Source organism: Hemitrygon akajei, chromosome 13, assembly GCF_048418815.1.
Source record: "Hemitrygon akajei chromosome 13, sHemAka1.3, whole genome shotgun sequence".
NCBI classification, from domain to species: domain Eukaryota; kingdom Metazoa; phylum Chordata; class Chondrichthyes; order Myliobatiformes; family Dasyatidae; genus Hemitrygon; species Hemitrygon akajei.
The window spans coordinates 76,168,495-76,195,517 of NC_133136.1; the positions used below are offsets into that span (position 1 = coordinate 76,168,495).

Here is a 27,023-nt window from a genome sequence, read left to right on the forward strand (position 1 = left end):
CAGGATTTATTTCAGCTTCAGTGTTTGAATGGTGACCATTTCATTTGGAAGTGCCAGCAACAACTAGCATGCTTCAGCCCTACGCCTTCGGTCATTGTAAATCAGACGCCTTAATGCTATGTGCCACTTATACTGCTACTGATAACAAAACAATAAATTCTTGGCTTCACTCTCCAGAACACTGGGAAATTTGCCAATGTGTTTAAAAAGCATAAGTGCAGTTTCTGCTACTACTGTATATTTATATTTCCCCTTCTACTTTGGTAATTTTTAAACACTAAGGGTTGAGATTGACTTTATCTTAGTGTGCTTAACATAATATTTGTAGTTGCCTGGTGAAGGGCCTGTTAATTAGTACTCACTCATGCTTGCCTTCTCAGGTTCTATGAAGTTTGAGGAGGGTCAATGCTAAGGATACATTCAGGTGGTTCTGTGCCCTGCGGGTATGTTTACTTAACCTTCCTTAACTGTTCCCCCATCTTTGAAGACAAGGCCTCTGCTGAGTTCACAGATAGCTGGATGTTGGCACTTTTTCTAAGAGTCTGTAGGATTGGGACCCAGAAACATTCTGAAGCTCTTCTGCACATATGATTAGCAAATCACAGCCACCCTGCACAATCTACTACATTAAAGACCACTTGAAGTCATGTTAAAACACGGTCACACTAGATTGAAGTGGATCAGCATTATCAATTCCTTTTTCCACATTAAGATTATTTTCCCTTTCAAATTTTAACTGCAAAAATATCTTGCCATTAGGTCAGTACCATCATATATTTATATCTGAATTACATTGAAAGAAGGCCTACATGTGTAAAATGTTCAAACTATGCTCTTAAACAAAGAAAAAGAGTTGACTTATTTAGGCTGAAGTAACATCAGTCACAATGAAAATGACATAGTCAGATGAAGCTGTGTCTCTAGGTTGAAAGACCTCAGCCATTATCACTCCTTGCTAGGATTTTCTGCCAGACTAATTAGGAAGTAACCATAAGCTCAAGGCAGATATCAGGAAAATTAATGGGGGAAGCAAATTACAGCATGTGCTAAAAGTCACAAAATATTATAAATGATAGTTTAGCTGACATCTTTGACAGGGTTGGGGGTTAGGTTGAGAAGATATGTATATACATATGTAAATCTCAACTCCTTTTTGTTCCCCTTGGCTTCCTAATGACATCCACGATACTTGACGTGCTCTCCATTCCTACAAAAACCATCAGTTCCCTGTTCCTGTTCATCTTATTTTTACTAGGGACATGCAGTCCCTATTCACTTCTATCCCCAAACAAAAGCCATTAAGCCTCACTGATACTTTCTTCACAACAGACTTAACCAGCCCCCCCCCCCCCCCACAACTACTCTCCCCTGTCTGGTGAAATGTGTTCTAACCTCACAATTTGTCTCTTGGCTCCTCGCACTTTCTCCAAACCCAAGCTGTAGCATGGGTATTCACAGGGATGTCTGCCTTTTCTTCAGCTGCAGGGACAGCCCATATTCCAAGCCTACACTGGTAATGCTCCCCAACTCCTTCTCTGTTATACTGATGACTGCATTGGTGCTGCATCCTGCATCCATGCCGAGCTCATCAAATAGATCAACTTTGCCTCCCATTTCCACCCTGCCATTAAATTTACTTCATTCATCTCTAATACTTATCTCCCCTTTCTCAGTCTCTTTGTCTCGATCTCTGGAGGCAGACGATCTACTGATATCTTTTACAAACCTACTAACTTTCACAATTATCTTGACTACATCTCTTTCCACTCTGCTATGTTAAAAATGTTTTCTCTTTTCTTAGTTCCTCGGTCTCTGCCATGTCTGTAACCAAGATGAGGTTTTCCCTTCTACAACGTCTGAGAGGTCCTCTTTTTCTCAAAGAATGGGGTATTCCTTCCACCACCATCAATGCTCAGAAGGAAGAATTAGAATCAGAATCAGAAACAGGTTTATTATCACCGGCATGTGTCATGAAATTTGTTAACTTAGCAGCTAGCAGTTCAATGCAATACAAATATAGGGAAACAAATAAATATATAAATCAATTACGGTATATGTATATTGAATAGATTAAAAATCTTGCAAAAGCAGAAATAACATATATTAAAAAAGCAAGGTAGTGTTCATGGGTTCAATGTCCATTTAGGGATCAGATGGCAGAGGGGAAGAAGCTGTTCCTGAATCGCCAAGTGTGTGCCTTCAGGCTTCTGTACCTCCTACCTGATGGTAACAATGGGAAAAGGGCATGCCCTGGGTGCTGGGGGTCCTTAATACTGGACGCTGCATTTCTGACATACTGCTCCATGAAGATGTCCTGGGTACTTTGTAGGCTAGTACCCAAGAAGGAGCCAACTAAATTAATGGCCCTCTGCAGCTTCTTTTGGTCCTGTGCAGTAGTTCCTCCCCCCATACTAAACAGTGATGCAGCCTGTCAGAATGCTCTCCACGGTACATCTATAGAAGTTTTTGAGTGCTTTTGTTGACATACCAAATCTCTTCAAATTCTGAATGAAGTATAGTCACTATCTTGCCTTCTTTATAGCTGCATCAATATGATGGGACCAGGTTAGGTCCTCAGAGATCTTGACTCCCAGGAACTTGAAACTGCTCACTCTCTCCACTTCTGATCACTCTATGAGGATTGGTATGCATTCCATCATATTGCCCTTCCTGAAGTTCACTATCAGCTCTTCCGTCTTACTGATGGTGAGTGCAAGGTTGTTTGCAATACCACTCTACTAGTTGGGAAATCTTGCTTCTATATGCCCTCTTGTCTCCATCTGAGATTCTAACAACAATGGTTGTATCATCAGCAAATTTATAGATGGTATTTGAGCTATGCCTAGCCACACAGTCATTAGTATAGAGAGAGTAGAGCAATGGGCTAAGCACACACCCCTGAGGTACACCATTGTTGATCGTCAGTGAGGAAGAGGTATTATCACCAATCCGCACAGATTGTGGTCTTCCTGTTAGGAAGTTGAGGATCCAATTGCAGAGGGAGGTACAGTGGCCCAGGTTCTGTAAATTATCAATCAGGATTGTGGGAATGATGGTGTTAAATGCTGAGCAATAGTCGATGGACAGCATCCTGACATAGGTGTTTGTATTGTCCAGGTGGTCTAAGGCCACGTGAAGAGCCATTGAGATTGCATCTGCTGTTGACCTATTGTGGCGATAGGCAAATTGCAGTGAGTCCAAGTCCTTGTTGAGGCAGGAGTTCAGTCTAGTCATGACCAACCTTTCAAAGCATTTCATCACTGTAGATGTGAATGCTACTGCGTGACAGTCATTAAGGCAGCTCACATTATTCTTCTTCTCCTCACCCGCATCTCCTCTATTTCATGCACATTTGCCCTCACCCAATCATCCCACCTACCACCTCATCCAGCATCTCATTCTCTATGACTCTTAACATCTGCAACTAAGCACATCTTTCCCCACTACCCCCCTCCTCAACTTTTCTGCTTTCTATAGGTATGGCTGTCTCGTTCCTCCCCACTCATCTCCCTCCTAGCACTTAACCCTACTCCTACATCTCCTTCCTTATCACCATTCAGGGCCCCAAACAGTCCTTCCAGCTGAGGCAACATTTCATTATGAGGGTCTGTTGAGGTCATTTATTGTATCCAGCGCTCCTGGTGCAGCCTTTTCTACATCGGTAAGACCCAGCATGGATTGGTGGACTAGTTTGTCGAGTACCTTTGCTCTTTCTACTGCAAAAGGCAGGATTTCCTGATGACTACCCATTTCAATTTGATTTCCCGTTCCTATTCTGCTGTGTCTGTCCATGGCCTTCTTTACTTCTACAATGAGGCATACTCAGGTTGGAGGAACAACACTTTATATTCCACCTGGGTAGCCTTTGACCTGATGGTGTGAACTTTTATTTCTCTAATGCACAGTAATTACTCCCCCACCCCACCCCCCACTTCTCTCTTATTCCATTCCCCATTCTGGTTACCCTCTCACCCCTTCTCTTCTTCTCTGGACATCACGTCCCTCTAGTTCCTTTCCTCCTCCCCTTTCTTCCATGGTCCACTTTCCTCCCTTATTAAATTCATTCTTCTTCAGCCCTTTACCTCTTCCACCCATCACCACCCAGCTTCTTACTTTATACCCCCTCCTCCACCCACACACCTTTTCCCTGACCTGGTCTTACCAATCACCTGCCTGCTTGTGCTCCTCCTTCTCCTCCCCCAGACATCTTCTTATTCCGGCTTATGTTCTCTTCCTTTCTAGTCCCGATTAAGGGTCTCGGCATGATGACAACTGTGTGTTTCCCTCTATATACAGTATGCTGCCTGTCTTTCATTCAGCATTTTGTGTGTGTTGCCCAAGATCTCCATCATCTGCAGAATCTCTTGTGTTTCTGAGTAGCTGAATTTTTCCAGACCAATGGTTTGAGATGTGTCTATTTTAATGCAAGGAGTATTATGAACAAAGCGTATAAGCTTAGAGCGTGGATCAGTATTTGGAGCTATGGTGTTGTGGCCATTACAGAGACTTGGATGGCTCAGAGGCAGAAATAGGTACTTGAAGTGCCAGGCTTTAAATGTTTCAGAAAGGACAGGGAGGGAGGCAAAAGAGATGGGTGCATGACACTGTTGATCAGATATAGAGTCATGGCTTCAGAAAAGGAGGCAGTTATGGAGGGATTGTCTATGGAGACTGTGGGTGAAAGTTAGGAACAGGAAGGGATCGATAACTATTTTTATAAATCACCCAATAGTAACAGGGACATGGAGGAGCAGATAGGGAGACAGATTCTGGAAAGGAGTAATAATAACAGGGTTGCTGTGGAGGGAGATTTTAATTTCCCAAATATCAATTGGCATCTCCCTAAAGCAAGTGGTTTTTGATGGGGTGGAGTTTGTTAGGTGTGTTCAGGAAGGTTTCTTGACAGAGTATGTAGATAAGCTTACAAGAGGAGAGGCTGTACTTGATCTGGTATTGGGAAATGAACCTGGTCAGGTGTCAGATCTCTCAGTGGGAGAACATTTTGGAGATAGTGATCACAATTCTATCTCCTTTACCATAGCATTGGAGAGGGATAGGAACAGACAAGTTAGGAAAGCGTTTAATTGGAGTAGGGGAAATATGAGGCTCTCAGGCAGGAACTTGGAAACATAAATTGGAATCAGTTGTTCTTAGGAAATGGACAGAAGAAGTGCGGCAAATGTTCAGGAGATATTTCCATGGGTTTCTGCATAGGTACGTTCCAATGAAACAGTGAAAGGATGGCAGGGTACAGGAACCGTGATGTACAAAGGCCGTTGTAAATCTAGTCAAGAAAAAAAAAAGAGCTTATGAAAGGTTCAAAAAAACTATGTAATGCTGGAGATCTAGAAGATTATAAGGCTACCAGGAAGGAGCTCAAAAATGAAAATAGGAGAGCCAGATGAGACCATGAGAAGGCCTTGGTGGACAGGATTAAGAAAACCCCCTAGGCATTCTACAAGTATGTGAAGAGCAAGAGGATAAGACATGAGAGAATAGGATCAATCAAGTGTGACAGTGGAAAAGACTGTATGGAACCAGAGGGGATAGCAGAGATACTTAATGAATACTTTGCTCCAGTATTCCATAGAACCATAGAACCATAGAACATTACAGCACAGAAACAGGCCTTTTGGCTCTTCTTGGCTGTGCCGAACCATTTTTCTGCCTAGTCCCACTGACCTGCACCTGGGCCATATCCCTCCAAACCCCTCTCATCCATATACCTGTCCAAGTTTTTCTTAAATGTCAAAAGTGAGCCCACATTCACCACTTCATCTGGCAGCTCATTCCACACTCCCACCACTCTCTGCATGAAGAAGGCCCCCCAATGTTCCCTTTAAACTTTTCCCCCTTCACCCTTAACCAATGACCTCTGTTTTTTTTTCTCCCCTGGCCTACAAAAAAGGATTCACTACATTCACTACAGAAAAAGATCTTGGCGACTGTAGGGATAACTTACATGTATAGAAAAGCTTGACCATGTAGATATTAAGGAAGAGAAATGTGCTGGAGGTTTTGGAAAGCATCAAGTTGGATAAGTCACCGGGACCGGACAGGATGTACCCTAGGCTACTGTGGGAAGCGAGGGAGGAGATTGCTGAGCCTTTGGTGATAATCTTTGCATCATTACTGGGGACGGAAGAGTTTCTGGAGGATTGGAGGGTTGCAGATATTGTTCCCTTATTCAAGAAAGGGAGAAGAGAAAGCCCAGGAAATTATAGACCAGTGAGTCTTACTTCAGAGGTCGGTAAATTTTTGGAGAAGATCCTGAGAGGCAGGATTTATGAACATTTGGAGAGGCATAATATGATTAGGAATAGTCAGCATGGCTTTGTGAAAGGCAGGTCGTGCCTTACGAGCCTGATTGAATATTTTGAGGATGTGACTAAACACATTGATGAAGGTAGAGCCGTAGATGTAGTGTATGTGGATTTCAGCAAGGCATTTGATAAGGTACCCCATGCAAGGCCTATTGAGAAAGTAAGGAGGCATGAGATCCAAGGGGGCATTGCTTTGTGGACCCAGAACTGGCTTGCCCACAGAAGGTGAAGTGTGGTTGTAGATGGGTCATATTCCGCATGGAGTTCGGTGACTGGTGGCATGCCTCAGGGATATGTTCTGGGACCCTTACTCTTCATGATTTTTATAAATGACGTGGAGGAGGAAGTGGAGGGATGGGTTAGTAAATTTGCTGATGACACAAAGGTTGGGGGGTGTTGTGGAGAGTGTGCAGGGCTGTCAGAGGTTACAGCGGGACATTGATAGGATGCAAAACTGGGCTGAGAAGTGGCAGATGGAGTTCAACCCAGATAAATGTGAGGTGGTTCATTTTGGTAGGTCAAATGTGATGGCAGAGTATAGTATTAATGGTAAGACTCTTGGCAGTGTGGAGGATCAGAGGGATCTTGGGGATGAGTTCATAGGACACTCAAAGCTGCTGTGCAGGTTGTCTCTGTGGTTAAGAAGGTGTAGGATGCATTGGCCTTCATCTAAGCTGAGAGGGAATGTTGCAGCTCTATAGGACCCTGGTCAGACCCCACTTGGAGTTCTGTGCTCAGTTCTGGTCACCTCACTACAGGAAGGATGTGGAAACCATAGAAAGGGTGCAGAGGAGATTTACACGGATGTTGCCTGGATTGGGGAGCATGCCTTATGAAAATAGGTTGAGTGAACTTGGCCTTTTCTCCTTGGAGCAATGGAGGATGAGAGGTGACCTGATAGAGGTGTACAAGATGATGAGAGGCATTGATCGAGTGGATAGTCAGAGGCTTTTTCCCAGGGCTGAAATGGCTAGCACGAGAGGCACAGTTTTAAGGTGCTTGGAAGTAGGTGCAGAGGAGATGTCGGGGTAAGTTTTTTATGCAGAGAGTGGTGGATACGTGGAATCGGCTGCCGGCATTGGTGGTGGAGGCGGAAATGATAGGGTCTCTTAAGAGACTCCTGGCTAGGTACATGGAGCTTAGAAAAATAGAGGGCTATGGGTATCCCTAGTTAATTTCTAAGGTAAGGATATGTTCAGCACAGCTTTGTGGGTCGAAGGGCCTGTATTGTGCTGTAGGTTTTCTATGTTTCTATCTTCTTTTGTTGATTTTAGAGAGGGTATCTGGCTTCACAGCCTCATGAGTGTTTGTAAATGGTAAACATGTAAACATGGATGAGGAATTTCAGGTCATGTGCTGAGGTGGTGAAAGTCTGCAGCAGAATTCAGTTTTTTTAGCCAATACCTTTTCATCATCACAGTTGGAAAGATCAGACTTTAGAAGTTCCTGCCATGAAATTCAGGGCTGAGCATTGAATGAGAATGAAGTGGTATGTTTTTTTTGTTCTTTGAGCTTGTCTGGTTTGCTTTTGTCTACAGGATTTGAATACATATTAAATTTTGTTCCAGATATTTAGTGAATTAATATTTAGTAAAATTAATCAATTCTGACTTTACGTAATGAACATCACCAGCAGTACACTTCTCTGATTAACATATTATTAGTTTTTTGATTGAGTTAAGAGACAAAAAATCAGTAAATCTGTGCTTGTTTATTAAATGTTCCCACATAACAATTTCGGCTGTCTCTAAAATTGATATATGACCTATAACCCACACATTAGCTCACATGTTAGCATTCATTTCAACAGGACTAGAATATAAAAGCAAGGATGTAATGTTGAAGCTTTATAAGGCACTAATGTGGCCTCACTTGGAGAATTGTGAGCAGTGTTGGATCCTTAATCCAAGAAAGGATGCACTGACATCGGAGAGGGTTCAAAGGACGTTCACAAAAATGAAAGGCTTGTTGTATGAGGAGTGTTTGATGGCCGTGTGCCTCTCTCTACTCACTTGAATTCAGAAGGATGAGGGATGACCTTACGAATGTTGAAAGTCCTCGATAGAGTGGATGTGGAGAGGATGTTTCTTATGGCGGGGGAGCCTAAGACCAAAGGGTCCAGTTTCAGTAAAGAGCGGCATTCTTTTTGAATGGAAATGAGGAGGAATTTCTTAAGCCAGAAAGTGGTGAATCTGTGAAATTTGTTTCCACAGATGGCTGTGGAGGCCAAGTCATTAGGTATATTTAAGGCAGAGGTTGATAACAGTCTTCATTCGTCAGAGCGTGAAGAGAGAAGGCTGGAGATTAGGGCTGAGAAGGAAAACGGATCAGCCATGATGAATTGACAGAGTAGACTTGATGGGCCAAATGGCCTAATTCTGTTTCTATGTCAAATCAAATCAGTTTTAATTATTATTCAGACCATACATGGATACAGTTGAACGAGTCAGTGTTCCTCTGGGACCAAGATGCATAACATACTTTCAAAATAGCGAGAGAGAGAAAAAACACACACATCGTTACGCAAGAAAATACATGAATCTTATGGTCTTATACAGCAGATATGATTAATTTGGGCTGCATAAGGATTTAATTACATGGGACATTTACACCTTGGAAAAAGTAAAATCATTAATATATATTTTAAATCAGAAAACTAAAACCATCATGTTGTAACCACTTTTCAAAACGTGTTTTAAATTTTTTCTGATTTTATTAGAATTTATAGACTATTACCTTTTAGTTGTCCATATCTTTCTGATTTAGATTAGAATCTAAATTTTTGTATCAATTGATCTGTTGATGTGCTTTTGTTTAACATCCTATGGAACTGCATACTGTAAGCAGCCAATCTTGTGATATGAAAGGAATTTTTCATGAGTTGTAGCACAACCATTGGATCACAGAAAAGCTGACTCAGTTCCACAGAGGTTTGCTTGTAGTGTGTGTAACAGATGATTTATTTTAACATGAAAGACACAGTACTGGGGCTTTCTGTCAAAGCTTTTTTATTCTGAAGTGATGGTCAGATGCACTCTTGCTCCATGCAGTGTTTCTCAGTTGGAGATGACTATAGCAGAGATAACTTTTAAATACCCATTTTATTTGTGATGTGCCCACTCACTTCATTATCAGCATCATTTTCCCACTTTCCATAAAGAATGCCGTTAACTATGCTAAGATGCAATGTGATAGGGAAAAGCATAAAAAGGTTTGCACTTCTGCTGCGACTACATATGGAAACAGCATTCTATTTATTTGATAATGCTGATCAGTTGTTTCAGGGGTTTATTGCAAAGCTGTTGGTTGAAGGAAATTACACACTTAAAATTGCCCTCTTTTCTTCACACCAAAGCCACTTCCACCTTCACCACTGAACAATTTTATTCTAGCACCCTAACATCGCCTATCCCACATGTCTTCTTAACAGAGAAAACCTACAGCACAATACAGGCCCTTCAGCCCACAAAGCTGTGCCAAATATGTACTTATTTTAGAAATTACCTAGGGTTACCCGTAACCCTCTATTTTTCTAAGCTCCATGTGCCTATCAAGGAGTCGCTTAAAAGACCTTATCGTTTCTGCCTGCACTACCGTCGCCGGTAGCCCATTCCACACACTCACCACTCTCTGCGTAAAAAAACTTACCCCTGACGTCCCCTCTGTACCTACTTCCATGCACGTTAAAACTGTGCCCTCTCGTGTTAGCCATCTCAGCCCTGGGAAAAAGCCTCTGACTATGCACAGAATCAATGCCTCTCATCATCTTATCCACCTATATTCTTCTTTAATTATTAAATGCAAATGATATATCACGAGGCTTCACTGTGCCAGAAACCTGGGTCGTACCCTGACCTCTGGCACTGTCTGCCAGGACCCCCTGACCCACATGGAATTCCTCTGCGTGCTTTATTTTCTCTATGATATGTGCTTTGGTAGGTTAATTGGCCGCTGTAAATTGCTCTGAAGGTGTAGGTGTACAGTAGAATCTTACAGGGAGTTGAGAATGTGAGGAGAATAAAAGAAGAAATTAATGTTGAATTTAGTGTGAATGGTTGATTGATGGTTAGTAAGGACCTGGGGGGGCTGATGGGACTGTTTTAGCACCATATGATTTTATGACATATATATGAAAATGCGTAAAGCTTTAGGAACAATTTTATAAAAAGATAAATCCTAAACAAGAATTTGAAACCTTAAACCTGCAACCTTAATAAAACTGTCATCGGGTACATTAGTCAAGCAACACGAGCTTACTGTAATTAGTAGGCAATCATATTTTGCTTTGCTGATGGCAGGTCTTGGTTTTACATACGCTGCTAGCTTATGCATGTCAAAAAAGTGAGGGTGCCAGCAGGAGCACAGTAACAACTTCGGGGTGAAATGAGAGCTAAACATGTTAGGTGTTCCTTTCAAATCTTAAAATCGTAGTCACCACCATGCCTCAGGCCTGCCCTATTGAATTCAACCAGCTAAGTGAGGAGAGGTATGTTATAAGATAGTCGTTAATAGCTTAGTGACAAAACAAATGTCTTTATTTTCACTGCTGAGCCTATGTAAATTGATACCTCAGTGTTAACCCCAATTAACCTGTTCTAGCCAAGCTATAGTAATTACAGCCCTCAATAAGAAAAAGCAAGTTATTTGACCGACTTTATGAGGTACTCGTAAAGCAAGTCCAAAACAAAGTAGTAGTGAACGTAATCTCGAGCAGAACATCCAGCCCTAGTTCACTGCAATATAAATCATGCAGTGCAATACTTGGAAGAGTGACAATGGAGGGACAGCTGGGAGAACTAGCAAAAGCTGAGGGTAACGATGGGGTCTTGTGGCGTCTGTAGTCAATCTTGTTATGACGACAGACTGACAAGTATAGTATTACTGCTGTCATTGCCATACAGTCATGGGAACCTGCCTCGCTTTGAATTACTATTTCAAATTTTCCTAGAATAGTAAGAAGTTAAATAGAGTCTCAGTTCATTTATAGCATACAGTTGCTAAAATGCTTTCATTAAGAGAAAGAGCTTTGAATCAGTTTAACTTATAATGATATAATACAAAAATAAAGCAGTAATGCCTTTCTGTGTAACTTTTGGCAGTGTGTTTTTAAAGGAAGTAAACAATAGAAAGTTTGTCAAGGTCTTTAAAATGAAAGTTACAACCTTCAAGTAACCTAACTGCTGATACCCTTAAACTGGAAAAGCTATCTTAATTGATCTAGATGTGCAAATCAAGGAGCAAAGTCTCTGCCTCTCTTGTGTTTCTTTAGAAACCCCAGAATGATCTCTACTACTTTTATGTATTTGGGGCTGTGCTATTAACAGAGCTGTGAGCTTTGTTAGATTCTAACTAACATAACTATTGGACACAAGGAGCTTCAAAGGGAGAACTTAATTAGATGTGATTAGGTAATTACATCCCATGCATCATGATTTATATAGATTAATACATTCACGATTACGGTACTACAAAGTTCACAGAGGGCAGAATTCAGTAGTGGAGTATGAGAGAGATAAAGCACTAAAAAGGAAAAGGTACAGAGAATAGAAAAGACTAGAAAAGGCAGAAAGAAAGGAAGAATAAGGAAAGAGGGAATTATAGAATAAAGAAGAACATAAGCAATGAGACAAAGGATGAGTGGAATAAAGGATGGAGCTGATAAAGGGAGAAAATGAGGTGGTGGGCGATTTCATTTGGTCTTGATTATCTACTTATGTGAACAAAAGTTGTAATTCTTTAATATTGACAAAAGAATATCTATTTCAAAGCATTATAAATGTTCCATCTGGTTTCATGAGCTTTACCAGCATGGAAAATGGGATCCGGAAAATGATGCACAATGGGATACTACAGAACTGAAAGTGTTTATAAATCCTTCTCTTGCTTTTCATGCTGATTTGTTTTCTGAGGCACAAGTTTATGTAAAATGATGACAGAATCAGTGTAAATTTGAAAAAATACCAGAGAATGAGGATCAAAAAGAAATAGGGCAAGATACCATTATTTAAGGTGAATCTATCTTTTTTCATATAAAAAGCCAGTATAGAGAGCAAGTGGTCAATATTTATTGCAGCACTGAACAATGGAAAAGTTTAGTAACTTTAGTAATAATTGTTAAGCGTTAACAGCTTCTGCTTGTTTTGCATTCCTTCAAGGTTCATTATTTTCAGGTCTGTGATACCGACCTTTGTCCTGAGTGTAATTTAAATCAGTTAAATAGCCTTATCATGCAATCTGCAAATTGGCATAAAGGAAATTAGCTTCAGTTCACTTGTACATCCACATTTAGTAGACTTTATGTTTTGAAAGGAATTTTTACAACAAAACAAGGGCAAAAGTAAAATAGCAGAATGGTTCAGGTTATGAAAGTAAACTACTAAACACCTATCAAACAATGCTGAAAATTGGTTTCCTCAGCATAGTAGACTATGAAACCCTGCCAAAACAATAAATGTATCCCAGTCCAGCAACTCAATGGTAAAAGGTCAGATTTATTCCCCATATCAATCCATCGCATCTCAAGGTCACCATTATCACAGCCTTTCCTGAAAATCTCACCGTCTCATTTGACCTATCTGCAGCTTTTAACATGATTGATCACTCCATTCTCCTTATTTGGCCATCTGCTGATGTCCAACTGTGCAGAAGTACATTTCTCTAGATTGATTCTTATCTGATTAAATGTCGGTAAGGAGTCATCTTCAATGACTTCTTATCTTCCCTTGCACAGTGACTTAGCCATTTGGATTCAGAACTGGCTTGTACATAGATGACATGGCAGTGGTCAATGGAATGTTCTGGCTGGAAGTCCATGACTCGTGGGATCTCTGTTGTATTTTTATAAGTGATTATATAAATCACTTGGATAAAAACATGGATAAATGTGTAGTAAATTTGGTGGCATTGTGGATAGTGTAGAAAGTTGCCAAAGCATATAATGGGATAGAGATCAGTTGCAGATTTTAGGGGAGGAATGTAAAGGATAATTTAATCTGGCCAAATGTGAAGTGCTGCATGTTTGGAGATCATATTTAACGATTCTGCACACAGTTAATGCCAGGACCCTTAACAGCATTGATGTACACAAGAATTTTGGAGTCAAAGTGGCTACACATTTCTGGTCACCCCATAAGAGGAAGATTGTGGAGGCTTTGGAGAGGGTGCAGAAGAGGTCTACCATGATGTTGTCTGGATTAGAGGGCATGTGGTATAAGGAGAGGTTAGACAAACTTGGGTTGTTTTCTCTGGAGCCAGAGGCTGAGGGAAGCTGGGTGAAAGTTAATGAGAGGCATAGACAGAGTAATGCCTTTTTCCCTGGGCTGAAATGTCTAAAACTGGAGGGCATGCATTTAAGGAGAGAGGGGTAATGTTCAAAGGAGATGTGCGGGGCATTTTTTTTACAGAGAAAGTAGTGGAGGACTTAAAGGCACTGATGGAGGCAAACATTCTAGAGAAATGAATGTGCAGAGAATGGAGGGATATTGACACAGTAGGCAGAAAGGATTAGTTTAATTAGCTGTTTAATTAGTTGAGCACATGGTTGTGGGTCAAAAGGTCTATCGCTGTCCTGCCCTGTTCTATGTACGTTGATGACAGCCAGTTCTTCCTCAGGACCACTTCTCGTGACCTTTCCATTTTCATGAAATTGTCTAAAATCCAATGGTACCTGGGCAGTAATTTCCTCCATTGAAATACTGGGGAAGGGTAAAGTCTATTATTTTGGCCCCCCAAATAACCTTCACATTCTGTTCCTTCCTCTCCTGACAACCATCAGAAACTGAACTGTGTTTGTATCAGTTCTGACCACAAGATGCAAATCTGCATGCCCAGGCCACCTATTTTCACTTAGAGTCAAAGAGTAATACAGTACAGAAACAGGCCCTTCAGTCCAACTGTGTTTCTCAAGATTTCCAGCATCTGCAGGATCCATCATCTTTATGCTTTGTTACTGAGTATTTATATATCTCAGTCTCTAGAGTTCTTGGGATCTAGCTCCAGCTCCACAAAAAACATAGCAAATCCAATCTGGCTAATGGGTGCTACATAAATCTACACTGAATATTCACGAAACAAATGTTGTATAATCTCTCACCAGGCACCACTTTCAATAAACTTAGAATTAATATATCATTGGTTTTATCATGAGAAGTATAATTATTTTTGCACTATGTAGTTGAACCAGCTTGCTTTCCAATACTTTATGGATATCTTCAGTAACTCCACCAATGGAATGCCTTCCATTGTAAGTCAAGAAGTGCTGACAAACATCTGGTTCTACTTGGAACTCTCTACCTACCATATAATCCCAGAGGATTAAAATTGTAAACACAAGAGATTCTGCAGATGCTGGAAATCTTGAGCAACTCATAGTTCCAGTATCCAACCTTCTCATTTCTATCTCCTACCCAAGATCCACAGACCTCACTGTCCAGTATGCCCATTGTTTCTGATTGCCCCACTGAACTTGTGTCTGCGTACATCAACTTTATTTTGTCCCACTTGATGTAGTCTCTTCCAACCTACATCTGTGACAAGTCATATGCTGTCTGTCCCTTCAATATTTTCATTTCGCTGGTCTGGGTCGTGTTTTTTCACTTTGGATATCCAGTCCCTATATACTTCCATCACCCATCAAAAAGGTCTTAAAGCTTCTTTCTTGAAAATGGACCTAACCAGCTCCCCTCCATCTGGTGGAGACTGGGCCTTACTCTCAACAATTCCTCTTTCAACTCCTCCCACTTTCTCCAAGCCCAATAGGCCTTACCTGTTCCTTCCTTTTTTTGGCTATGTAGAACAGTTCATGTTCCAAGCCACCCAGCTTTCCCTCTGCTACCCTGACAACTGCGTTGGTGCTGCATCGTGCATTTGTGCTGACATTATTGATTTCATTCGGTTACCCATTCTTCTGTGATCCACAGTCCTCTCCCATTAGATTCCTTATTCAGCAGTTTACCTCATCCACCTATCTCCTCCCAGCTTCTTACTTCATCCCCCCCTCATTCACCCACCAACACAGCTTCCACATCACCTGGTCTCACCCACCTCCTGCCAGCTTGTATTCCTTTCCCTCACTCCAACCTCTTATCTTGGCTTCTACCACCTTCCTTTCCATCCTGACTGACTGCTAATGTCAACTGTTTATTCACCTCCAGTGATGCTGCCTAATTTGATGTATTCCTCCAGCAGTTTGTGTGTGAGGAGTAGAATAAACTTTGTTTTATGTCTTCGGTCCCATGATATGATCGATTTAGCATAAAAATCAGTAGTGTAAAAACTACATAATTATGATCATATACCAGAGAGATATCAATGAAAGTTAAACTTGTGATTGTTGAAACTCATGAACAGATGTTTAAGTACCTGAACTGAATTGCTCTGTGCTTTTTTATGCAGGTATTAATTTGTTTATCTTAAATGTAAAAATTGTGACTAATATTGTATCAACTGCAGAGGAATCAGAATAAATAGAATGTTACCAGATACTGTGTAAATCCCCATGGTATTTAGTGACCTGGTAATCAGTCTCAGAGGCTGATGTCAGAACATCCTTCAAGTGGGTGAACCCTCTCAAGGCCTTGGGCCCTGGCAAGGTATTGAGAACCTGTGCCAGCCAACTGGTTGGAGTGCTCTAGGATATCTCCAAACCTCTTACTGTTGCAGTCGTAGGTTCCCATCTGCTTCAGAAAGGCACCAGTATGACTGGTGCCAAACAAAACGTGAGTGAGTTGTCTCAGTGACCATCACCCAGTAGCACTGAATCTACTGTGATGAAATACTGTGAGAGGTTGGTGATAGCTAGAGCTAATTCCTGCCTGAGTAAGGACTTCAACCCGCTGCAGTTTGCCAACCGCAACAATAAGTCAACGGTGGAAGCAATTTCATTGGGCTTTAGGTCACCTGGACAATAGCAATACCTACGTAAGACTGCTGTTTATCAATTACTGCTCAACATTCCACACCATGATCCAGTCAGTACTAATTAACAAGTTTCAAATCTTTGGTCTCTTGTATCTCCCTCTGTCAATACAAATTGGTGAAAACATCTTTGCCTTGCTGAGAATCAACACAGGTGCATCTCAAGGATATGCACTTAGACTACTGCTCTACTCTGTTACTCTCATGACTGTGTGACTAAGCACAGCTCAAACAACATCTATAAATTCACTGCTGACACCACTGTTGTTGGCAAAGTGTCAGATGGCAATAAGGAGGTGTACAGGAGTGAAAAATATCGGTTGGTCAGTTGGAGTTGTAACAACTATGCACTCATCATCAACAGGATCAAGAAATTAATTATAGGTTTCAAGAGAGGAAGTCAGGAGAACATACACACATACGCACGTGTGCGTCCCCAATGAGGGGTCTGGCAAAAAGGGTGAGCAATTTCAAGTTCCTGGGTATCAACATCTCAGAGGATCTATCCTGGGCCCACCATATTGATGCAATCATGACAAAGGCACACCAATGGCTAGACTTTTATTAGAGTTTGAAGAGACTTGGTATGTAACCAAAGATCCTAGCAGGTTTCTACAGATGTCTATGGACAGCATTCTCACTGGTTGCATTATTTTCTGGTATGGTAGCAACAATATTGTTTTTTATTTATTCATTTACGGGATGTGAGTATCGACAGCTAAGCCAGCATTTACTGCCCATCCCTAGTTGCCCTTGAGAAGGTGGTGATGAGCTGCCTTCTTGAACCACTGCAGTCCCTGAGGTGTAGGTACACCCACAGTGCTGTTAGGGAAAGAATTCCATGATTTTGACACAGCGGCAAAGTTGGGATGGTGATATGTTTCCAAGTCAGGATGGTGAGTGAATTGGAGTAGGATTTCCAAGTGGTGGTGTTCCCAGGGATCTGTTGTTCTTGTCCTTCTAGATGATCGTGGTTATGGTCTGGAAGGTGTTGCCTTAGGTACTTCGGTGTGCTGTTGCAGTGCATCTTGTAGATAATACCCACTGCTGCAATTGTTCATTGACGTTGGAGGGATTGGATGCTTGTGGAAGGGGTACCAATCTAGTGGGCTGCCTTGTTCTGCACGATGTCAAGTTTCTTGAGTGTTGATGGAGCTGCACTCATTCAGGTGAGTGGCGAGTATTCAATTACACTCCTGACCTGAGCCTTGTAGATGGCGGACAGGTCTGGGGAGTCAGAAGGTGAGTTACTCACTGCAAGATTCTTAGCCTTTGATCTGTTCTAGTAGCCACGGTGTTTATATGGCTAGACCAGTTCAGATTACTGGCAATGGTAACCCCCAGGATGTTGATAGTAGGGGATTCAGTGAATGCGATGCCACTGAATGTCAAGGGATGATGGTTAGAGCCTCTCTTATTGGAGATGGCCATTGCCTGGCACTTGAATGGCTCGAATGTTACTTCCCATTTGTCAGCCCAAGCCTGGATATCGTCCAGGTCCTGCTGCACATTGTTATGAATTGTTTCACTATCTGAGGAGTCACAAATGGTGCAGAACATTGTGCAGTCATCTGCGAACATCCCCATTTCTGACCTTATGACAGAAGGAAGGTCATTGATGAAGCTGTTGAAGATGGTTGGTCCTAGGACACTTCCCTGACGAACTCCTGCAGTGGTGTCCTGAGGAAACGTCTTCCTTTGTATTAGATATGATTTCAACTAGCGGAAGATTTTCCCCCTAATTCCCATTGACTCCATTTTAGCTAGGGCACCTATATCCCATACTCAGTCAAATGCTGCTTTGATGTCAAGGGCTATAGAGGATCAAAAGAGGTTACAGAGGGTTGTAAACTTAGCCAGCTCCTTCACGGGCCAAGCCTCCCCACCACTGAGGACATCTCTAACAGACAGTGCCTCAAGAAGGTGGTATCCATTATTAAGGGCCCTCACCACCCAGGACATGGCAGGAGGTATAAAACCAAGACCTACACTCAATGTTTTAGGAACAGCTTCTTCCCCTCTGCCATCAGATTTCTAAACAGTCCATGAATTCATGAACACTACCACACTATTTCTCTTTCGCAATATTTATTTATTTTTATTGTAAGATTTTGTAATTTGTAATTGGCTGCACTGTACTGCTGCCACAAAACAATGAATTTCTTTTTTTTCTTTTTCAATCTTTTTATTAATATCAACGTGATAAGATTGATACATAATTATTGGGATTACAAAATTACAAAATTAAAATAAGCACAAAAGGATAGAAACATAGAAAATAGGTGCAGGAGTAGGCCATTTGGCCCTTCGAGCCTGCACCGCCATTCAGTATGATCATGGCTGATCATCCAACTCAGAACCCTGTACCTGCTTTCTCTCCATACCCCCTGATCCCTTTAGCCACAAGGGCCATATCTAACTTCCTCTTAAATATAGCCAATGAACCGGCCTCAACTGTTTCCTGTTGCAGAGAATTCCACAGATTCACCACTCTCTGTGTGAAGAATAAGCATAAGTAATAATAATATAATATAATATAATAATAATAATACGTAAACAATAAGTACAATATAGTTAAGTCTTCCCAAATCATACATGATACAAATATAATATAGACAAGACAAAAAAACTAGGTATAACAATATAAAAAAACAGAAAAAGAAGAAAAAGAAAAAAATATTACCCCAAAAAACAAGAACTAATCTAACAAACTAACCACTAACTAATAGAAAAAAAAGAAAAGAAAAGAAAAAAAAGGGCTGTTTATAGTGTCTAAGTAAAGACAAAAATCATCAGTGTCACCAACTCTGATCCTCTCTACATATATAAAATCAGAACCAGAAGAAAAGATAGGATTGGAACAGGGTCAAATTACATCATGTGAAAATATTGAATGAATGGCTTCCAAGTCTTTTCAAATTTAATAGAAGGGTCATATATAACACTTATAATTTTTTCCAAATTTAAAACATAACATCATTTGAGAAAACCAATGAAATGTGGTAGGGGTATTAATTTCTTTCCAATTCAACAAAATAGATTTTTTGGCCATTAATGTCAGGAATGCAATCATCTGACAACCAAAGGGAGATAAATGAATTGACTTCATCATTGGTAAACCAAAGATTGCAGTAATAGGATGAGGTTGTAAATCAATATTCAGCACCGTGGAAATAATATCAAAAATGTCTTTCCAATATTTTTCCAAGGATGGACATGACCAAAACATATGAGTTAGAGAAGCTATCTCAGAATGACATCTGTCACATATAGGATTTATGTGGGAATAAAAACGAGCTAATTTATCCTTGGACATATGAGCCCTGTGCACAACTTTAAACTGTATCAATGAATGTTTAAAATATATAGAGGATGAATTAACTAGTTGAAGAATTTTATCCCAATTCTCAATAGGGATGGTAACGTTAAGTTCTCTTTCCCAATTATTCTTAATCTTATAAAAGGCCTCTGAACGTATTTTCATAATTATATTGTAAACATTTGATATTACACCTATCTGAAAACAATAAATTTCATGACTTGTATCAGTGACAATAAATCTGATTCTGATTCGGCAACTCAATTTTTGTTTCTTTTCTTTAAACAATTATTCCTATTTATGTCTTTATTTCCAGTGAAAGCAATAGATTGTCCCTGGAAAGGTTAGGCTTGCACCAATTTATTATAGATGTTGTGCTTAATTTAAATGAGATAATTTAGGCAAAGGTGGGCTACTTTCTAGCAAAGTAGATTTTAGTTTTGATCAAGTGTATTGCCAGCTGTAAATTCCAGGTGCAATTATTGATATGTGGGAATTTATGCTACTCATGAAGATAGCAGGAACCTTTGTGGATGAGAATAACAAGCATTCAATAAGTGTGATTGATGAAGCTCAGTGTTCCGGTGTTGCATTCCAGTGTGCTATTTTAAATGTAAAAATTGTGACCAGAATCATATTGCACCCTTCAAAGAATATACAGAATGCATAATCTTTTTGTTAGAAGTGACAATCAGTATCATGCAAGTATAGAAGTTCACAGCCTAGAATGAAGCCACTTGACCCTTTGTGTTCATTCTGGCTAAGAAAGTTAATTCAGATTTGTACCTCCAAGTTAGGAAAGATACTAAGGGAGGGGTGTTAAGGTGGGGTGGTGAAACTGCATTTGGAAGAGGGAAAGAATATCAGGACAGGATGCATTCATTGCCATTGTGGCAGACAGCAAATTTCATTTTGGACACATAGGCTTCTATTTTATGCTTGCTTAATAAAGATGACATCAGCCAGTTTTCTGTCTTGTGAATAAGTAGCCTCCACCTGTAGTTCTTAGCTTGATATTTAGACTGACATCAACAATTGAGTAAGTGTAAGACTGAAAACTAGACGCTCCAATCAGTGGCTACTTTAATAGGTACACCTGCTCGTTCATGCAAATATCTAATCAACCAGTCATTCGGCAACAACTCAAAGCATAAAAACCTGCATTCATGGTTGAGGGGTACAGTTGTTGTTCAGACCAAACATCAGAATGAGTGAAGAAATGTGTTTTCAGTGACGTTGACCGTGGAATGACTGTTGGTGCCAGATGGGGTGGTTTGAGTTGCTCAGAAACTGCTGATCCCCTGGGATTTTCACACACAACAGTCTCTAGAGTTTACAGAGAATGGTGTAAGAACAAAAACCATCCAGTGAGTGGCAGTTTTGTGAGACAAGAATGGCCAGACTGGTTCAAGCTGAAATATCCATGTTTTACAACAGTGGTGTGCAGAAGAGCATCTCTGAATGTGTGACATGTTGAACTTTGAAGTGGCTGGGCTAGAGCAGCAAAAGATCATGAACTTACACTCAGTGGCCACTGTTAAGTACAGGAGGTACCTAATAAGATGGCCACTGAATGTATATTCTGCCACTGAATGATGCATGTGATAGTTATACTATGACTCAAGTAGTGTTTTTGCAAGAAAATGTGATGTTTTAAATCTCTGCCAATTTCACTAAAGTATAATGTTGTATTGCTTTTCTGTTTTGACTATCAACACAGATGAGGTGTGTGCTTTTGTTATGTTCTTATGAGGTGTGTATATTTTGGTAAAGTACATGGTTAGGTGATCTTCATGAATTAATGGCAATCTTATTTATTATATCCACTTAATAGAGAAAAGTGAATGCTCTTTTATTTTATTCATTTTTGTACAAAATCCTTGAATTTCCTGGAAAGTTCATTGCATGTCATGGCTTAATTCAAAGTAGGAAAGAGATACAAATTAGAAGCATAAATTATTATTTGATCCCTGCAATGTTGTTTTATGAAGTAAATTTTTAACAAAACAAATAAAACTATTTATAACCATATTCCTGGTATTTATCTGAAGTGCTATGATACATTTCAATAAAATATAGTAAAGACTACTTTATGATTTAATTTCTCTAGCTGGTAAAACTCTTATGAAGGTGTGGCTCAAAATGAAGGGTTTAATCACTGCATGGTACTGCAGATTCAAAGGTTGAGTAGTTTAAAGATTGACTGTACTTAGTAGCTCCACCTTCTGAAAACGTCATTGGTTTTATCATGGAACAGTACTTCTGACTGACAGCATAGCTACTTTTAATAACCTTGTCATGTGACACTGAACAGTAGCTTTAGTGTAGTAGTAAGTCAGGTGCATTCAGTTCAATCTTTGTAAGGGGCTAGCACCCACACGTGTGCCTGCTGAATGTGTGTGCTTCTGAATGTGTGTGCATATGTACGTGGATTTATTGAAATTTTAAGCCACAAGCTGAATGGAGTGGGACAGGTACAACCAAGACTCTGAGTGGAGTGAAACAGAGGTGAGCAGTAGCATGATTCAATGATCTTTGCACGAGAATGAGTAGGAATGAAACTTAACTTTGAATTGTCCAGGGAATTCTACCTAAGTGTACTCACCTAAACCTCAACTGTCCTGAACTTGTTCTGGTAGTAAATGATTTGAGGCAGCGTCACAGGCAAGAAGAATGCTGCTTTTAATATTTTTCAAGAGATGAACTAACTTTTCTGAACTTGTTTTATGAACTCAATTTAAAACTTTTAAAACTTCTCTGAAGTATTTTAAGCGGGATAGAAATTCCATCTCATGTTTATCTGCCTCCTTCATTTGGAATGCAGTCACATGTCATGTGATTTCCAATGCTGTGAAAAGTGACAGACTTCTTTTACTTTACTGTTCATTTCTGAAGAGATGTTCAGACATTAACTAAAATCCCACTGTCATTTGGTAATTTGCTGGAAGTGTACCATGAAAACAATGTGTTCAAGTAAACTAAGTATCTAAATGCATGAAGCAAGAGTAACTTCCTGAGACTATCCACAGCAGGAATGTGACTGCTCCAGAACGTTTGTAAGAAAAGGCTGCTGCTGGTGGTATAAAAATAGGCACCAATATATCAAGTCTGTATCACCTGCATGAGAACAATTCATGAAAAAAAGCAGACAGGTTCACAGCTGCTCTTTGGTTTATAGCTCTGTGAAGGCGGTTTTACGTGTTCATATTCAAATCCAGAAATGTTTATTGAGAAAGAAGATTGAGGTTAACTTTTGCAAAAATCTTGATACACAGTTTTAGAATTAATGTAATCTTCCCTGAAGCTGAAGATGTGACTTCTTTTCTAGACTGTTCACCTAGGATGTTCACCTTTTGCGTCCGAGTACTTTTAGGTCCTTTTATATTTTTACAGGAGTGTGAAGTCATTTGTGTTATTGCATATTGTTGATGTTATGCTCACCAACTGCATATACTATGTAAATCTTGCACCACCTTTAAAGAAGAGCTAGGAATATCTGCTGTTATCTGGATGCCTCTGAGGTTTTATTTGTTTATAAATAGCTGATTGGTTTGGTCAAAGAAAGGAGTTCAGCAGTTGTTTTTTTCAATCCTTGCAAATTGTGTTACTTCTGTCATGCATTAGATCTGTGGGTGAATGAGGAGGATTAAGTTTGATTGATCAGGAGTATATTTTGTAACCTCACCAATAATGTATTGATGTCCTTTTTGGGAAAATATTAATTAAATATGAGAGTGTACTATGGTATATATACTTTGAATTTTATAATGGAGTTACAGTATAAACTCACATTGTGGAAAGTTTTGCTCTATTGCCCTTGAAATTCATTAGGGGCAAAGGTAACTATGTTGTATAACGAGCAATCTTGATCACTCTATGATCTGTGTTATAAAACCAAAGCTATTCTGTGCATTCCAGAGTTTTAGTTAGAAAGGGATCAGGCCATGGAAATGATCTCATAATTGTAAATGTTATAGCCATTTATAGCTATGATGTCTTTTCATCTCAAACTTCCTGATTTATGCTGAGAAGACACATCTTAAGAATAAATGGTTTCTGTAGAAATCCGCTTATTGTGACAAATTAAAGTGGCGATTCAATTGCATTAGTTATGGTTGGGGTGCAGTGGATTGTGGACAGTAGTCAGTGTTTTTGAAAGGACTGAAATTAAGTGTTCTGCACTTTATGAACCTCAATATTCAGTGATTTTAAACATTAAATACAATAAAGTTGGAAACTGAATAATAATCAGGAAATAAATAAGATTGCATCTTTGTATGATATTTGATCAGAAACTATCATCTAAAGACAAATTCTAAGACACATAGGATCAGTTCAGCTGCCTGTGGATAGCAGTTTATAATGGAGTTTGGGGTCTTCATCATTGTAATCGGCAAGTCCTAGGGTTGATACCAAAGACTGAAGCCTGAAGGTTAATCGAAAGTCTAGAAATGAAGGCCTAGTGGCCAGAGTCCTGAGTTTGCGAGTCCACTAGGAAGTCAAATCCCAATGCCTGCAAATCTGCGAGTCCACCAAAGCTGGAGGCTGAAGTGGCCTGTCCTGGGATTGGAAGACTGTATATGTGGGTGGGTGTGTGTATAGAGAGGGAGGAACAGGGCTTGCTTATCTGTTGTTTTTTTTTTCTGTTGTTTGTTGTGTTCTGTGTTGTTCTGCTGAGCATGTGGGCATGAAATATTGGTGCCGGAACTTGTGGCGATATTTGTGGATTGCCCCCAGCATATCCTTAGGTTGTGTTGGTTGTTAACGTAAACATTGCATTTCACTGTATGTTTCGTTGTACATGTAAATAGAAATGAATCTGAAAGTTTGGGACCTGCAGGAGAGGAGCCTTTTCGCTTGTCCTGCCACTGGACTATGCATTAAGTCCTAAAGTGGAACACAGTCTCGCAGGGATTCCCTAGCATTATATTGAGGAACCACCACTAAGATCCCATGCCAGGTTAGACTTGGCAAGGGATCTGAGATCCTGTTGATTTTCATGCAGAATTCTAAAACCGCAGATTAGAAGGCAAATGACTGTATAAACTTTTAAAAATTAATTTTGCTACACTTTCACACACAAAATGCTGGAAGAATTCAGCAAGTCAGGAAGCAGCTATGGAGGGAAATTAACAGTCAACATTTCAGGTCGAGAACTTACACAAGGACTGAAGGGGCAGAAGCCAGAATAAGACCTTGCTTTAGATGGTGTTTTTAGTTATTTCCAACTGTTCTGTGTCATTTTAATGATGTTTAATAATTTTATTCTTACTTACCTACTTGCTTTAGTTTTCATTGTTATGAACAGCAGTTCAGAAACATTTAAAAACTGACAGCTTTGGTAAATGACAAACTTCCATGCTCAGCTTTGCTTTTTTTTGTCGGGACTAATTTAGAGGTGATGCCTCCTCACCAGGTTGATCAGTCAGATCATACTGCAGGATGTAGGGGTGCAAGTGAGTAATGATATAACCCCTCTACGTCCAGCCCTGTTGTGCAGAGACCATAAGTGATGGTTCTGGATAGCAGACTCATTACAGCCTAATTCAGTCCAAGGTTAAACACAAGGTATTCTGTAGATGCTGGAAATCTTGAGCAAAATGCACAATTTAAAACAAGAGATACAGTATGGTAACAGGCCCTTCTAGGCCAATGAGCCTGTGCTACCCAATTATACCGATGTGACCAATTAACTTAGTAACCTGTATGTCTTTGGAATGTGGGAGGGAACCGGAGCACCTGGAAGAATGGGGAGAACATACAAACTCCTTGCAGACAGAGGTGGGAATTGAATCCAGGTCGCTGGTGTTGTAATAGTGTTACAGTAACCACTATGATGCTGGAGGGACTCAGCAAGTTAGGCACAGTCTATGGAGGAAAGTGGACAGTCAACGTTTTGGGCCAAGACCCTTCATCAGGAAACAGATGAACCAATTCAAGGTTATTTAAAAAAAAAATATTTGGGACCAAGCTAAATAGATACTTGATAATAGACGATAAACAACTAAATGCAGATAATTAAATAAACTAAAACCTCATTTTAAAATATTTTACCAGTAGTGCAATGATTTTGCTCATTACTCCGTATAGGAGAAATTTAATAAAAGCATTTCAGAAGCAGCAGCCTAGTTAGTGCAATGCATAGGTATAGCAATGAGATATGCATGAATTGCTGCCAGCAATTCTCCTCCCAATTTCCCAAAGTTAATTTCCTAACCTCAGTCAGCATTTAAAACCTAACTTGTACTATCAATTCATCAGGCTGAAAGAAAAGCAAACGATAAAAGTATTTTGCCTTTTAATTGCTGGAGATGCATCACTTTGATGGTTTTCTGGACAAGAAGAGTGTAATTCTGAATACCAATTTTGTTGACCTCTTTTTGCAGCATATGCAAGTAGCAAACTATTTTAAATAAGTTGTTTTTAATCTAGTTGGAAGTTCGCAAAATTGTTGCAACCAAAAATATTTGTTTAGAATTAGGTTGCACTGTTTTAACTGCTACTTATTTGACAAATTTGGTGCAGTACCAAGAAATTCAGAACAGACAGATGATATGATAGGAACCTTATTTGTTCTTTGGTAGAAGCATGAGGTTCACCATTCCTTCTGCTTGCCAATGTACCTTTTTGCTGATTCTTTTAACCAATTACCAAAGCTGTCTTGCACTGAAAACAGCACACCTTTGAACAACTAAGTGGTTAAAAAAACAGCTTTGCTTTGAAAGTTTTTTTTTATAATTCAAAGGTGATTATCTAGAAAATAAAGCAGAAAAGATTAAAAGAGGAATAATACACATCTGTCTTGGATTCCTGTTAAAAGTTGTCTACCAAGTAGTATTAGGCAAAACATTGTTGGTCAAGGTACTGAAAATCCTTGGTGAAATTGTTGTTATAATGAATTATTAGTGCAATATTTGTCAGTGAAATCAAGCTTCTGAAAGTGTGTTCTATTTTCTCTACAGTGTGCTGCCTTAGTTGGTGAAGATCAGCCTCTTTGTTCAGATCTCCCTGAACTAGATCTTTCTGAGCTCGATGTGAATGACTTGGACACAGAAAACTTTCTGGGTGGACTCAAGTGGTACAGTGACCAATCAGAAATTATTTCCAATCAGTATGGCTCTGAATCATCTGATCTCTTTGAGGTAAGCGGCTGAAATACCTGTAGCATACACCAAAATCAAAGGTTTGTTTTCAAAACAATCTGCTGAACACATTACTCCTTAAACAAGATTTTTCTCAAAAGACTTGCAAAAGATGTTGAAAATAAGAGTAGACTTCCTAAACTCACTAAGTTCCATGAAAACTAATATTCCATATTTAGTTTGAAACAACTCAGATGCAATTTCTGTTTTATTAATTTGACATGTATTGTTGAAAAAGCAGAGAGGATATGTTGGTATGAAAGCAAATTGATCAATAACTCAAGAACGAGCTGACCTGATAATTCATGAAGAATGTGTGTGGTA

The 27,023-nt window shown here is 39.8% G+C and overlaps 1 protein-coding gene across 3 annotated transcripts in view; it reads left to right on the top strand.

Annotated features, from left to right (window-relative positions):
- ppargc1a (peroxisome proliferator-activated receptor gamma, coactivator 1 alpha) overlaps window positions 1-27,023 on the top strand; it is a 563,573-nt gene that overhangs the window by 423,023 nt on the left and 113,527 nt on the right. For 2 of the 3 annotated variants that reach the window (XM_073064905.1, XM_073064906.1), the window contains exon 2: window positions 26,520-26,699. In XM_073064905.1, coding sequence (XP_072921006.1) covers window positions 26,520-26,699 — 180 coding nt within the window. Of the gene's footprint in view, window positions 1-21,879; window positions 22,066-26,519; window positions 26,700-27,023 lie in introns of those variants that run through there. The other variant, XM_073064907.1, reaches the window with a different exon arrangement.